Source organism: Panthera pardus, unplaced genomic scaffold (assembly GCF_024362965.1).
Source record: "Panthera pardus isolate Hobbes unplaced genomic scaffold, ASM2436296v1 HiC_scaffold_21, whole genome shotgun sequence".
In the NCBI taxonomy this organism is placed as follows: Eukaryota; Metazoa; Chordata; class Mammalia; order Carnivora; family Felidae; genus Panthera; species Panthera pardus.
Genome location: NW_026526777.1, coordinates 5,668,861 through 5,685,121, shown reverse-complemented (window position 1 = coordinate 5,685,121; position 16,261 = coordinate 5,668,861). Strand labels below are relative to the sequence as shown.

Below are 16,261 nucleotides of genomic sequence, written 5' to 3'. Positions count from 1 at the left end.
CAGGAGACTAAAACCCAGAATGAGCTGAGGCTTGCAAAAATGTCAAGGACAACAAAAAGGGGCTTTTAAAATTGTATTCAGGGAAAGAAAGCCTCCTAACCGGGATGGACAATTTTATGTTAATAGATGACAGAGTACAAAGCAGATTGCTCAACTATTTTATTTGTCAAAGAGCATGATTATCAGACTGAAAAAGACAGAACAAATATTGATTTGAGAGAACTGAAAAAAACAGAGGTGGGGAAATTGTAAGACACTGCTTAGCATTCCGAATGCACTTAGGGCCCATGGCCAGTGAATGAAATCCCATGACTGAAAGAGCTACCCGATAAAACATGAGCACTGCTCTGGTATTTAGACATACTGAAGTGGAAAATGGGAGTGATAGGAGAAACTGCTGAAGTCAAATGTTACCCTAATTTTCAAAAATGGTTAAAACCATAGCCTGGGTTAGCTTAGTGCTGAGTAGGTAAAGGAGATTTTATTTCCCAAACAACCACAGTCCTAGTTCCAGTTTCACGTGACCTTCCAGAATCTTGTCACTCCTTATAACTCCTTGTAACTCAGGCAAGTAAGTGTTTAGCCCTTTGAACCTTCACGACTGACTCCCTCAAGAAACAGAATGTAGCAGAATGGACATTGGGTGACTTCCAGAACACACTCTCTCCTGCTAAGAGGAAGCCCAAATAGCCTATGCAGAGAGATCACGGAGAAAGACTCAGGTGGAGAGAAAATGATGGTGCCTTTAGAAGCCAAAATCAACCCAAGACATAGGAGTGAATGGATCTTCAGATTAATTCAGCCCCGGCCTTTGTGTTTTCTAGCTGAGGCCTAAATATCACAAAGACAAATCATTTCCACGATTTCCTGTTCACACATTAAGTAAGAGTCTAGTATAGAAAATCAAGATTGTTTTAATTCATTTACAGAAAAGATAATCACTAAGAGCCACTAAAATTTTCCCTTAGGAAAATTTTTTTTCAGGACATGAGATCCCTTTGAACACAGATGATATCTTATTCATCTCTGTATTTCCAACTCCTAAAAGAGTATCAAGCACACTGAACAGTCAACAAATACTTGATTTGAAATGTATTCATTTTATTTCCTTTTTGGACTGTTAATAGAACGCTAATCAAGGAAAAGCTAGAGACCTAGGATATATGAGTTTCAGCATGTGACTTAACAATCGTGCTGCAAATAATACCATCGACAAAGTAAACGACATTTCTCCAAGGAAGATATACAAATGGCCAGTTAGTATACGAAAAGATGCTCAAAGTCACTCATCATTGGGGAGACACAAATCAAAATCACAACGAGATACCTATTGTTAAAAACAATAAAGAATGAGCGTTGGTGAGGATGTAGAAAAATTGGAACCCTCAGGCAGTGTTGGTGGGAACATAAACCAGCGCAGCTCCTGTAGGAAACAGTATGGCGGCTTCCGCAAGAAATTAAACCATTACCATATGTCCTGGCGGTTCAATTTCTGGATATAGGCCTACAAGAACTGACAGCAGGGATTCAAAGAGGTATCTGTACACCGATGCTCACTGCAGCATTATTCCCAATAGCCAAAAGGTAGAAGCCACACAAATGTCCGTGGACAGACGAATGGATAAGCAAAATGCAATGTATACATACACCAGAGCATCTGTTCAGCCTTAGAAAGGAACGGAATTCGGACACATTCTACAATATGGATGAACCTAGAAGACATTGTGCCAAGTGAAAGAAGCCAAGCACAAGAGGACAAACATTGTATGATTCCATTTCACAAGGCACCCAGAGTAGTCTAATTTACAGAGACAGAAACTCAGTGGTTAGGGGTTGGTGCTGGCGGCAGAGAATGGGAATTATTGCTTAATGAGTATGGAGTTTCAATTTAGGAATATAAAAGGATTCTGGAGATGGATAGTGGTGATGGTTTGTACAACAATGGTGAAGACATTTAATGCCACTGAACTGTATATTTAAAAATAGTCAAAATGACAAGTTTTGTGTATTATGCATATTTTACCACAGTAAAAAAAAATGTTAAAAAATAAGACAACCCAATTAAACAAATGAGCGTAGGATTTGAATATTCCTTCCTCCAGAGAAGACATACAAATGGCCAATAAGCACATGAAAATCAATAAATGGATGTTGGAGAAAAAGTGTGCTTGGATTTATTTCACATGACTCAAGGTAAAACCAGAGCCACTGGATAGAAGATATAAGTTGTAGCAACTTCTGCAGTGCGTGGGTGGCTCAGCCATCAGACTTTGGCTGGGATCATGATCTCATGGTTTGTGGGTTTGAGCCCTGCGTCGGGCTCTCTGCTGTCAGTGCCCTGTCTCCCTCTGTCTCTGCCCCTCCACTGCTCACTCTCTCCCTCTCAAAAATAAACATAAAAAATTTAAAAATATAATAATAAGTTGCAGCAACTTCAATAAAAGAAGGGTCTTTCTGATAAACAAAGAAATGCCCAAACTGGAAAAGGGCGGTAGGGAGTTCCTTGTATGCTAGAGGGGTATAAGCCCAGGCAGAGACAACCATGTGAAAATAACGCAGAAGAGATTCACTCATCAGGTACAACCGTGACTTTTAAACTTCTTTTCTGTTTTTTTTTTTTGGTGAGCAGCACCTTTCTTAAAATGCAAAAACCCAATACAGTGAAACCTTGGATTGCGAGTAACTTATTCTGCGAGTGTTCCGCAAGACGAGTAAACATTTCCAGTAAATTTTAACTTCATAAACGAGCGATGTCTTGCAATACGAGTAGTATGTGACGCGGAACATCACATGATCCCAAATGAGACAACGGTTCCTCTCTCTCTCTCTCTGAAGGATTGTGAGTGATAGTCTCCCATGCTCAGATGCTCAGTCTCAGGCCATGGTGTTTGGCAGAAATCGGTAATTTTTTTCAGATTGTTGGAAGGTGCCCACACTGGCACCACTGTATTTTTTGTCACTTCAAAGCACCTATGGGCAGTCCTTTGCTTTTCCATCCAAGAGTAAGCTTAGGAATGCTTTGCTTCATTCTAGGTCAGGCTGCCTGCCGATATAGACCTTTTCCTCTGCTGCCTTATTGCCAGTTACATTAAATACAGAACATGACAAGAGTTTATTAATACTGTACTGTAGGGGCGCCCAGGTGGCTCAGTCGGTTGAGTGTCCGACTTCGGCTCAGGTCATGATCTCACAGTTCGTGAGTTCAAGCCCCACACCTGAGCTGTCTGTGCTGACAGCTCAGAGCCTGGAACCTGCTTCAGATTGTGTGTCTCCCTCTCTTTCTGCCCCATCCCCACTCATGCTGTCTCTGTCTTAAAAATAAATAAAACATTAAAAGAAAAATTAAAAAAAAAAATACTGTACTGTAGCCAAAACCCATTGGTGATAGTGAAAGACGTCCTACACAATAACCCACCTCTCTCTTGTCTCCCTCCCACCAGCCATGAAGGTTTGGAAAGGAAAGTGCAGGTTAATTTTTCTTTATACTTTGTATTTTCTTTATTATTTGGTATTATGTTACAGTATTATAATCATTTCTTTATGAATATTTTTGGGCAGGGGCGCTTGGGTGGCTCAGTCGGTTGGGCGGCCGACTTCACGGTCCGTGAGTTCGAGCCCCGTGTCAGGCTCTGTGCTGACAGCTCAGAGCCTGGAGCCTGTTTCAGATTCTGTGTCTCCCTCTCTCTGACCCTCCCCCGTTCATGCTCTGTCTCTGTCTCAAAAATAAATAAACGTTAAAAAAAAAAAATTGAGTATTTTTGGGCTGTAGAACAAATCATCTGAGCTTCCATTATTTCTTATTGAGAAATTCGCTTTGATATACAAGTGTTTTGGATTACAAGCATGTGTCTGGAACAAATTATGCTTGTAAACCAAGGTTTTACTGTATATAAAACAGATCAAAGTGAAGTTGCTTTGGTTACCCAGGGCCGGGGCCCACAGTGCAATCTGCATGTTGGCCAGCCACACACAACTACCCACAGAAGCTTAGTGGAATATCCAAAGTCCCAAGGAACATTCTTAAAACAGTGAGGTTGGGGCTCCTGGCTGGCTCAGTCAGTAGAGTGGGAGACCCTTGATCCTGGGGCTGTGAGTTCGAGCCCCACATTGGGTGTATAGATTCCTTAAAAAATAAAATCTTAGGGGTGCCTGGGTGGCTCAGTCGGTTGGGCATCCGACTTCGGCTCACGGTCCATGAGTTCGAGCCCTGCATCGGGCTCTGGGCTGACAGCTCAGAGCCTGGAGCCTGTTTCGGATTCTGTGTCTCCCTCTCTCTCTGACCCTCCCCTGCTCATGCTCTGTCTCTGTCTCAAAAATAAATAAATGTTAAAAAAAAATTTTTTTTAAATAAAAAAATAAATAAAATCTTAAAAAACAAAAACAAAAAACACCAATGAGGTTGATGAGGAAATTAAATGTTATGGCCCCTTTCATCTCTAAGTTTCAACCCTAAGTTTTAAAAAGTTTTCTAACATCCTTTTCAGTGGCTCTTGTTCTCCTGATAACTTAAGCCCTGTATACGCTTTTGCTTTGATAAATTGATGCAATTTAGTGAAATAAATAATACTTCATAAAGTGCTACCTTGACCATTTACTCCCTCCCATGCCTCCTCCAAAAAACTCTAAAGAAGTTAGTAATAGAAAATATGATTTCATAAAACATAAATCAGACATCTTTCCTGGACATATCACCTTGGAAACAGCCCCATGCTCTCTGATGCTTTTTTCCCCCCACAAGTATGTCTAGAAGGTAGTGAGAGACTCACGCCACCAGCTTACTAACATTCGTTACGTGACCCAAGCAAAAAGGCCAGGGCTTTAAATACGGATTCAGAGTAATTTGAGAAGTTCTTCATCATTATCATTTTTCCCCAAATATTTTCTCTCTTAAAAAAAAAGTTCCACCAAGTTGCAAGGCTTAAGATCACCTATTAGTCTCCTTCTGTTTTAGAATGCCCAATTTCTGCAATCAGAATTATTTCTGGAATCTGGCTTGGAAAAAATCTGAAGGGTTGTGGTATTTGCGGAGGTGGTAAAGAAACGGCCAGCCTCCCTGGCAGGAACCCAAGTAGAGAGGGTAGCGGGGCTCCAGCTGCTTTGCTGCATGAACTGGAAAGGAGCAGACCTAGAAGGGTTTTTCTTTGAAGACACCAGCTTACCAGTTATCGATGCGACTTCCGAGGACAACGGATGAACAGCTACAGATGCATCTGTGTTTATGTATACACTCACACCTACACGGACACCTGCATTTGCATCCACACATATCCTAGCTCTGTCTACTGAAAAGGCCCTACAAGCAATGACATCCTGGTAGCAATGAGCACATCTAGCACCCAGATCTTGATTTCGCGGGAGCCTTCTTGAAGCACTCCCACCGGCTAAGTGTGGGACAATCTGAACATCAAAATAAAGGAGAGTAACAGTGTAACCCTTTAGGCAGAATAGGCACTGGGAAATAAGAACTATGTATCTACACTGTCTCTCTTCCTGGTTCTTGACACAGAGCTCCTAAAACCCTTATCAACTCCTTAGAGATAGGAGGGCTAGGAACATCTTTTGTTCTAATATTTGGTCTTTGACCCTGATTCCTGACACACAGTTCCTAAATCCCTTGGAATTTCCTGGGCGGTAAGAGCGTCCTTTGCTCTAATGAGGTGACTCTGGGTGGGGGCTGGTTACCAGAAAGACCAAGCCACGGTTAGAAATGTGGAACTTTCAGGTCCACTCCCTCTTTTTCCAGGGAGGGAAGAGGGGCTAGGGATTGAGTTAATAATTGATCATGCCTACGTGATGAAGCCTCCGCAAAAATCCCAAAAGTAAATGGTTCAGTGTCTCCAGGTTGGTAAACACAACCACATGTCACGAAGGTGGTGTACCTCAACTCCATGGGGACAGAAGCTCCTGTGCTCAGAACTTTTCTGGACGTAGAGGTGCGTCAAAGGGTACCTCATGGTTGATCTGTATCATGTGTAGTACCCTTTATGACGAACTAGTAAATGTTAAGTAAATGTTTCCAGGTTCTGAGAGCAATTCTAGCAAATGATTGAACCTAAGGAGGGGGTAGAGAGAACTCTTGATTTATAGCTGGTCAGTCAAAAGTACAGGACTTGCCAACAGGCATCTGAAGTGGGGGACAGCCTGTGGGACTGAGCCCCTAACCTGTAGGCTCTGCACTAACTCCAGACAGTAAGCGGCACGACTGAATTCCTGGATACCCAACTGGTATCCGCAGAGATGGAAAACTGGTTGGTGTGGGAAAAACCTCCACACATTCGATGTCAGAAGTACCAAGAGCAGAGAGGAAACGAGGTTGTTTTTCCTTTAGTTGGTGTCATCACAGTAGAAAAGAGTTTTTCCTTTTAGGATTCCTTGAGTCTGCACCGATAAAGTATGCTTCATCCTATTAATTTATTTATTACAAATAAATCTAGAAGGGATGACGGAATTAGAAAAATTACAATCTGGCAACCGTCACAGTAATAACTCATTGTAATAACTAATAAATGTTGATGATAAGTACCATCAACATGGTGGTAAAAGTCTCCCCACAAAATAATGATCAATTATAAGCACACTATCTTTATTCATTAACTTTACAGAGAAACCGAAGCAGACACATTTATTTATTAATGTTTATTTATTTTTGTGAGAGCGAGCACGCACGCACTCTCAAGTGGAGGAGGGCAGAGAGAAAGAGAGGGAGACACAGAATCCGAAGCAGACTCCAGGGTCCGAGTTGTCCACACAGAGCCCAACGTGGGGCTCGAACTCACAAGCCGTGAGATCGTGACCTGAGCTGAAGTTGGACGCTCAACCAACTGAACCACCCAGGTGCCCCTGGTGATATAACTTTTATCATTAGTTAAAATGTGTCTGCTTAGGGCACCTGGCTGGTTCAGTTGGTTGAACGTCCGACTTCGGCTCCAGTCATGATTTCATGGCTCGTGAGTTCGAGCCCTGTGTCGGGCTCACTGCTGTCAGCATGGAGTCTGCTTTGGATCCTTCGTCCCCCTCTTTCTCTGCCCTTTCCCTGCTCACGATATCTCAAAAATAAACAAACATTAAAAAAAAAAAAAGAAAGTTGACATCACCAGTAACAGGATAAATCATCATCATGTTTATCCCTGGCCCCACACACTGAGAAGAGCACAGCATCACGTTAGAGGCATTCCTGCCAAGAACATCAGGCAAACAACCCAAGCTGAGGAACATTCTAAAAATGTTAAGGTCATAAAAGATAAGGTAAGACTCTTTCCTTACCAAAGGAGATCAAAGAGTTAAAGAGATAACTAAATGCACTACATGATCCTGGGTTGGATCTTGGACCTATAAGGGACAATATTAGGACAACTGACAACACTTGAATGAGATCTGATGATTAAATGGTAACAGAGGGTCAAAGTTAACTTTCTGATTGTGATGGCTGTACTACAGAGTGTCCCTGAATTTATGAAACATGCACTCAAGTATTAAGCCTACTTGAGTAATGAGTAATGATCCTCCTAAAGATGTCCGCATTCTAATCCCTGAAACCTGTGAGTATTTTACCTTAAATGGCAGAGGAGAATTAACAGTTGCATATGAAATTGAGTTTGCTAATAAACTCACCTTGAGCTAAACAGACTAGCCCGGATTATCTGGATGGTACCAACATAATCACAAAGGTCCTTAAAAGTGGAAGGGGCTGGCAGAAGGGAATCAGAGAAGAAATGTGACAATGGAAGTAGGGCGGAAGTGGTGGGAGAAGAATGTCACCCATCACTGCTGGTTTTAAAGATGGAGGGAGGAGGCCACAAGCCAAGGAATTCGAAGTAGCCTCTGGAAACTAGAAAAGGCAAGGAAACAGATTCTTCACTTGAGCCTCCAGAAGAGAATGCAGCCCTCCCAACACCTTAATTCTAACCCAGTGAGACCTGTCAGACTTCCGCCCCACAGAGCTGTAAGATAACAAATGTGCTGTTTTAAGCCACAGAGTTTACGATCACTTGTTACAGCAGCACAAGAGCTAACACAGGAGTAATGGGACACGATCATCTCTGCACTTGATCTTAAATCACTTGGACATGTTCACAAATTGGGAATGTGCACAACAGTATGCAGGAATTGAGTGTATTGTTTTTGCAACATCTATATAAATTTGAAATCATTTCAAAATACTGGTTTTCGACTAATAGAAATTACATTTTGACTTGCCATTTTCCAAATGGTAGTTCTTCAGGATAGATTACCCTCTAAGGCCAGAAGGCAAAAAACAGTCGTCTTCTTATAAAAAAGGCCTGAGCGAAATAATCAGGGGCGCAATGGCCCAACCTCCAGGACCTTCACCCATTACCTCTAGATTCCCTGGTTCCAGAGCGCTCACCTGTAGATAGTGATATGCGGAGACAGAGGACGGTTTAAACCAGCGTTCTTATTCCAGAACCTCTCCATCTCTTCTTTGGCTGTGGTTCCCAAAGGAACAGCACTAAAATAAAACCAGAAGATAGAAGACTTTAAAATGATTAGAAATATACTTGTCTCAAGATTTTACATAACAAAAAGTTAAAATAAAAAAAGCTAAGCTGGGCTGGATGAACCCATTGTATAAAGAAAACATGTCTGTCCAATCCTCTTATCTTTATGCCAAGTTTGACTCAGTTATTAACAACCTCAATCACCCAAGGAAGTCCTAGCAGAGGAAAACTCTTCTTTCCAATTCCCCACCACGCAGGTCCTGCCACAGAAGCTCTACTTCTTTCGTGCCAGGCAGCAGAGCAAGTACAATATTTCAAAATCATTTATATAAATGGATCATCCTTTCCCGAGGGCACGGGTGTGGTCTCATACATCAGCACCACCTGCTCTCATCTGGTTTGTCAAGACTCCCTTTCACATCCTCAAAAATCAAGACCTCAGCACCTCTGAACAGTTTCTTGGGTTTCCCTTGTCAATGGGGTGGATGGAAGCTAAGTGTTGAACAGCTACGTCCAATAATTTATTACATGCCTGTATTAAATACATTCCATCCCCCTCAAGAAAATATAACCTATGCACAGATGACCCATTAATTATAAAAAAAGAAAAAACCCAATAACTTCATAGTGGAAAAATACCTAGCAGACATTCCATTATTCAAATGATCAAAGTTAAAATCACTGACAATGGGACAAATGGCATCACATGCCCTTGATGTGAATATAACCAGGAATATAACATACTTACCTATTACTCCTGCCCAAAATGGGTAACCTGACTCTAATCATAGCAAAGAATCATACAAGCCCAACCTAAAAGGCATTCTACAAAACAACTGGGCCGTATTCTTCAAAAACGTCAGTAACGGGGTGCCTTGGGTGGCTCAGTTGGTTAAGCATCTGACTTTGGCTTAGGTCATGGTATTGTAGTTCGTGAGTTCAAGCCCCGCGTCGGGCTCTGTGCTGACAGCTTGGAACCTGGAGCCTGCTTCGGATTCTGTGTCTCCCTTCTCTCTCTGCCCTTCCCCTGCTGACACTCTCTCTCTCTCTCTCTCTCTCAAAAATGAATAAACTTAAAAAATTTTTTTTCTTACATAAAAAATTAAATAAAATACATAGAGCTCTAAGTAAACATAGCAAATGTCTTCCAACTTTTCTGAAAGTATAAAATATTTCCCAAATTTAAAATTTAATATTCTAATCCTTCCTTCTTCTACTACCAGATGAGAAAAATAGTGACCACAATCACTAAATTTTCAGCCAACCATCTACAACTATTTTCTTCCACACATACCCCCCAAATCTAAACAACAACTCACTGCTGTTCCCGAAGGAAAAAATGTTAAGTCATAATAGCCTCCACAAATTTAGAAACTTACTTTCTGAAACAGAGCTGAGGACTAAGGTGGGCACGGAGGCAATGACGGCCAACCTGTCTGCAAGATAAGAGAAGAAGGAGTCAATGGAGGGCACCTGGCTGGCTCAGTCAGTGGAGCATGTGACCCTTGATCTTGGGGTTGTAAGTTCAAGTCCAATGTTGGGTGTAGAGATTGCTTAAAAATAAAATCTTAAAAAGAAAAGAGAGAGAGAATAAAGAGCAACACACATTTCGAGATCAATTTCAGTTTATCAAGTTCTCTATTTTTGTACCATATTAGACTTAGGAGTGAAAGGAAAAATTAAGAGTAAGATGAAAACAATGACAGTATCACTGTCCTTGAAATGATTTTTTAGTTGGAAAGCTACAACTTTAAATAACTTGAGAATAGTCACAAATACAACCTACAAATGCAAAATAAAGTTTTAGCCCAACACAAATAATACAAGGTAAAAGAATAATGAGCGTTGGTAACGTTCAACAGAGAAATATAGAATGTGATTTATTTTTAAGTGAGGTTTTAAAGGAGGTCATGGTTAAAAGATAGGGGTTGGGGCGCCTGGGTGGCTCAGGTGGTTGAGCATCCAACTTCATCTCAGGTCATGATCTCGCAGTTTGTGAGTCTGGGCCCGGCTCAGGCTCACTGCTGTCAGCGCACAAAGTCGGCTCCGGATCCTCTGTCTCCCTCGTTCTCTGTCCCTCCCCCACTCACACTCTCTCCCAAAAATAAAAATTAAATGTTAAAAAAAATTTTTAGAGAAAAAAAAAGATTGGGGTAAAGAAGAAGAACAAGAATACAGCTCAGTTAACTGCTGCAAAGGGAGGAACTAAGAAGGCTGAAGAATAAGGGGTTTGTAGAAAGAGGGTCTTAAACATTAAGCTGTCATTTTAGGAACTACCATCAAGTTCCCGACAACACAGATGAATTTCAAGTCAAAAAGTCTGTAATAGGGGCGCCCGGGTGGCTCAGTTAAGCACCTGACTCTTCATCTCAACTCAGGTCTTGATCTCAGGGTCCTGAGTTCAAACACTGCATTCATAGAGTCTACTTTAAAAAAAAAATAAAAAAAGTCTCTAATAGTGCAAAAAGTATGGGAACGCAAAGATTTCATGGACCACATGAAGAGTTGCACCAAGAGGATACACAAGTTTTCTACTAAAAAGTTGCTATTTTCAAAATGCATCAAAACAGTACCAGAACTGCTCCTCAAGCCTAAAACTAAGATGTGCCTGGGCATTCTATGTAAAGAGAGTTTAACTGATCCAGAGAGCACACACGAACTGAAAAATACGACCACTAGGCCCCTCTATTCACATTATCATATCAAATCTTTCCAGAAGTATTTAAGAAAGGTATCAGAGTGAAGCGCTGGGATTAAAATGAAAAATATGTTGCTTCCACAAAAGTTTACTGTAGATCCCCTATGCGCAAGGCACCGTGGGGAAATAAAATCGCACTGAGGTCCGACGACCTTGTAAAAAAGCTCACAGTGTCCATCACACCATCGGTATTAGAGGCACAAACGTTTCAAAATCCCTCTGCTTGACACTAGGACAGTGGAAGGGTACGCTATTTGAAGGTAAAATAATCCAGCCAACACTTCCTTCAGCTCCTCTCTCTCTCCAGCCCTGGAGACGAGAGGTGAATGCAGACATTGTGTACCCCAGGCTCCCAGAAGGCAGTGGGAACAAATCTCTTTAATCAATCGAAGTAATTGTGGTTCTGAAGTTCGCAGGACATGCATTCCGCACACCAGGCTAGGTCCAGTCACTCGGCTGCCCAGCAAGAGTTTGCAGATGTGGGCTGGAATCTACAGCACTCTGTCTAATGCTATTGTTTCCCAGACAAATACCAACGTAAGCTTTCCACACGGCCCTCACAGAAACTAGGTGCGCAAAGTCCATAGCCTTATCTGAAACAGGACCAAAGTAGGTATCGATCCTTGCCTTTTGTGGGAAACCAGGAACTCTGGCAAGTTCCACCAAGGAACTTGGCGTTCTGTGTTATGGCCAAAAAGTAATCGTACTTTGTTTTCTTTTTAATGAACAAGCCAGAACTTACCATTCTAGTTAGCACTGTCCCTTTCTAAATGCATTATACACGTGTACCCAAAAAATGTAATCGCTGTTCAAATCATTTGTGAAACTCTTCTCTGGACTGGGGTGACAACAGCGACACAGGAAGAATATTAAAGTAAAAACTGGAATTCCGGTTCTGCATAAATCATGTAACTTTAGGGGACCACTGAGCTTCAGCTTCTTTATTTGTAAAATGGGACTGAAAAGACCTACCTAATTGGTTGCTGGGAGGATTACGTAAGAAAATGGCCAGAAAATCATTCTCCAAACTGCAATTCGGCCCACATGTATAAGATACGACCAGTATTTCACTGGTTTCCCCCAAGGTCTTTAGAATTCACATCACATTCTTTTTAAAACCATCAGTGGTGATAAAAAGATTCATCTGCTGAAAATGGATTTGACTTTTGGGGGGAAAAAAAGTTATTCAAAGCCAAGTCTATGCGATCAAACTAAATAAAACCATTTTTGGTCCAAAACAAGATGCGACTATAATATAATGAGTTTCTCTTATATGACCTCTAAACTTGATCTGATGGTATGCCAAAAAGTTTCAGAAATATCTGGGGTAAGAGCAACACTAAAACAGATGTATAACCTCAAAGAACAGGATGAAGAGAAATCACTTAAAGACAAAAATTCTGATTCATGACTGTTAGCCCCCACCCACTCCCAAACGACAACAGAAGTCATCCTTGATTTTTTTTCTCTCACCCCCATATATACGTGAGGCATCACCCAGTCCTATCAATGCTATCCAGGACTTCAGTCCATTGTTTTAGTCCTTATCCTCTCCATTTCTCACAAAGAGAACTGTAAGAGGAGCTCCTGAACTGATCTCCCTACCATCAGTCTCTTCCCAATCATTCAATATTACCAAAGCTAACTTACTGAAAAATAAAGCTGATTTCATTGGTCTTCTGCCCAAAGTCTTTTAAGAGTTCCCCGTTGCTTGTAGTGTAAGGTCCACACCGTAGCCAAACAAGGCCCTTCTCAACACGGCCCACTCCAACTCTCTGGACCCATTCTCCTCCAAATTCCCGTCAGCCCCTTATATGTCTGCCATGCTGAGTACTGCACTACACCCAGACAGAGCAAGCCCTCTTAGGACTATGTGCCCTCGCTCATGCTCTTCTCTGATTGGAACCTCCCTCACAGTCTGATTAAACTCATCTTTGAAAACCCGACAACTCCTGGATGGCAACTTCAGTTTCTTTCGCCTTACTTGCTGCCCCTGCCATGCCTCACACCGCTTCTTCGTATCTCTATAGCAACACATATTGTGGTACTTAATAATTAATCTATTTATCGCCTCTACTAGACTTTGAGCTCCTCAAGGATAAGACTGGAATGCTCTGTGTCTATAACACCTATGATAATGTCTGACACGTAGAAGAGGCTCAAAAAAAAAAAAAAGGTTTGTAAATGAGGTATGCTTATTTTAAGAAGCAGCCTTATATATTTAAAGTTAAGCCTTATTTTTAGAGGGTTTCACAGGTAGTATTTTATATGATGAGCAACATGCACATAGTTAACAACTCTTGGCGATTTTGTGCCTAAGCGGCATGAACTTTATTAGACAGAAGCCTAGCTGTTCTTTGCTTAGTTCTCCATCTCCGTCTTGGCTTTGGCAAATCATTCCTTGACTAAATGCCAATGGCGTTGCATTACTCGGCTGGTTATTCATTCCTGGCTAGTCTGTGAACTGTTTAGGGAATATACAAAATATAGAGCACTATTTAAAAGCCATGATGTACGGTACTTTGAAAACTAATCATTTTTAGTTAGCCAATTAGCCAACATTAAAAATGTTTAGCCAATACTTCTTTTAAGTAGGCCCAAGTTATTACTATTTTCACTCACAAATGAGGATTGATGACCTTGACTTGTCCAAAATAAATGGAACTAGTGACACTAGAACTAGAATCTAGCTCCTAGCATTTCTTAGAAGGTATTTTTCTTTGAGGCTAAGTTAGCACGTTATAAACAGTTCCAAATCCCTCTAGTGAAATGGAATTAGACTCAGAATTTCAATCAGAAAAAGAAATTGTTGTTGTTTTTTTAACTCCCTATGCCCCCTCCTAAGAAATCCCTTGTGAAAAAAGAAGAGAGAGGCGCCCTTCCCATGAGCTTCAGATTAATACTAATGAAAAAGAAGTCTATTTCTTGGCATTGAATCCTGGCGGTGACAGTCGTACACATCTCAAAATGATACTGTCTGGACATATTTACTGAGTATGATCATTGTCACCTTCCAAACAATAATCCTGAAACTCCTAAAACGAACTGTTTAGAAACAACGTGATCATTTCAAGCTAAACATTAATTCTACCAAAAGGCCCCCGACATCCACCAAAATACATCAAGGATTCAAAATCATTCAGTTACCGTAAAACTACCTGGAATAAAGAGTGCAGTTCTGGCAAGACTGGGGCTGGCAACACCTTAGGAAAAAAAGATACATTTGGAAATGAGAGGGAAGGAGGAAAATGATGGATTAAGATACCCCACTCCTGATCTCAACTCCGAAAGGAATCGTTCTGTCACAGAGAAAAACTAAATAAAGTCCCTCTATTTTTATACTGGGTGTACTGCTGTGGAAAGAGAAATAAGAAGGCATTTGGGGAAATCAGGAATTAAATCTCAACGACATTAAAACTAACTTTCCATAACAAATAGTTTCCAAAAATAGGCCTGGCACGAAACTATGCTGGGATTTGTACCGGGTGTGTCTAAAGTCACTCGAGTTGCCGCGCCTAGAAAGGCTCTGAGTGGAGAACGAGGTCTAGACAGTGGACGGGACAGAATAGAAGAAAATCTAGGATACTTCTCCGGGCGGCGAATGACCTTGTATAGAAAAACTGAGACATCCACTCCCTACCCCACATAGAAAGATAAACTGAAACTGAATTCCCTGGGCTGCTTTAGGACAGTAGAGCGACCGCTATGGGCGCTATTTCTAACCGCCGGCGCGGTAGGGATCCAGGACTCCTGTCCCCTCCCCCAGGGGCCCGTTAGGAACTCAGTGTCCACTCGTTGCCAGCAACTAGTGTCTGCAGGAGTTCGAAGCAAAAGCAAAGTACACCAAGATCTCTCTTCCCGAGGCCCGAATAAGAGCTCGAAGTCGTACGACCGACGGTCCGCTGACCTCGAAGTCCTAACTATTTACTCTCTCGGAGCGTGGCTCTGGGTGCAGCCCCGAACGCAACCTGGGGGGGAAAGTATTGAAGCTGGGGGAAGGAGAAGGGGCGACAGCCGCGCGACTCCTCGGTAAGGAGTTCAGGAGGAGATAACGGGCCCGTGACCCCGGGGACCGGAGCAGCTGGGAGGGGAGGGAAGGGGCCCTAGGACGCCAGAGCGCGCGACCTGCGCACCCACGGGCCCTTCCCCCGCCCCGGGACGGTGCAAACAGTCGTCAGCAAGACAGGAGGGGCAGCGCAGTCCTCCCCAGGGCCGCGGACACAGACCCCCAGCCCCAGGATAAAGTCACCTCAACAGGAGCGCAGCCATCTTGAGTTCCGGCCTGGACGGAAGTGACGCACAACGTCTCCGCCACTTGGGGGCGGGGCTATGTCACGTGACGCCTCCGGCTCTTTAAAAGGCTCGCAGCGGTCCGCCTCAGCGTTGTTCACGCTTGATTTTTTCTGGTTTTGTGTGTGTGCACGGCTCCCCTCGGCTGGCTTCTGCTAGAATTTGCCAGGGGGTCGGCAGAAATGGCGCTGACTCACACTCTGCGGTCTGCGTTTCACCTGTGAACATATTCATTTTGCTTCGCACCACTGAACTTCTGACTTGCCCTGATTCTTCACCAGGGACTCCAGAATAGTTTCGCTCTCCCTCTTTCCCAGGTAGGCCAGCCGAGGCTCCCAGGGAAACGGGCTCCATCCGTTCTGATGGGAAGCTCCACAACAGAGTACAGAGAACACGAGTTGAGGCCCAAGTTGAGGAAGGATCGTGAGAACTACGTAGACCACCATCCCAAGGCCTGGGAGCCTCGTCTAACCACCTGGATCAGCTCTGTGCCCACAATTCCTGGGCTTGAACTGCCGCCTGAGCTGGACGCCCACTAGCCAAATACAACACTCCTTTGTTCCTTGTTTCAAGACTGTGTGGGTGACGCCCACAGCCAGAAGAACCTGGAGTGGGGGAGAACTCGCTTTGATTTATACACACACACACACACACACACATATATGGTTTTGAGGAACCCAAGCACTGCAATCAATTGCAGAGCATTTGTGACTTAAGGAAGAAAAAGGGAGACAGGAATAGAAAATTGAAAAAGTTCTTGAGTCTTTTTGCGGGCGAGGGCGGGGCAAAGAGAAGTGAAGGAGACAGCCTAGAGCAA

The 16,261-nt window shown here is 42.7% G+C and overlaps 1 protein-coding gene across 2 annotated transcripts in view; it reads right to left on the bottom strand.

The window, feature by feature from the left end:
- The window catches only part of SDHC (succinate dehydrogenase complex subunit C), a 35,996-nt gene extending 20,530 nt beyond the window's left edge, over positions 1-15,466 (bottom strand). The window contains exons 1-4 of one of the 2 annotated variants that reach the window (XM_019433238.2): positions 15,404-15,434; positions 14,313-14,357; positions 9,836-9,892; positions 8,366-8,467 (exon numbers count right to left, since the gene is read on the bottom strand). In XM_019433238.2, coding sequence (XP_019288783.2) covers positions 8,366-8,467; positions 9,836-9,892; positions 14,313-14,357; positions 15,404-15,423 — 224 coding nt within the window. In that variant the 5' untranslated portion in view covers positions 15,424-15,434. Of the gene's footprint in view, positions 1-8,365; positions 8,468-9,835; positions 9,893-14,312; positions 14,358-15,403 lie in introns of both variants that reach the window. The other variant, XM_019433240.2, reaches the window with a different exon arrangement.
- Between the last annotated feature and the right edge of the window lie 795 nt (positions 15,467-16,261).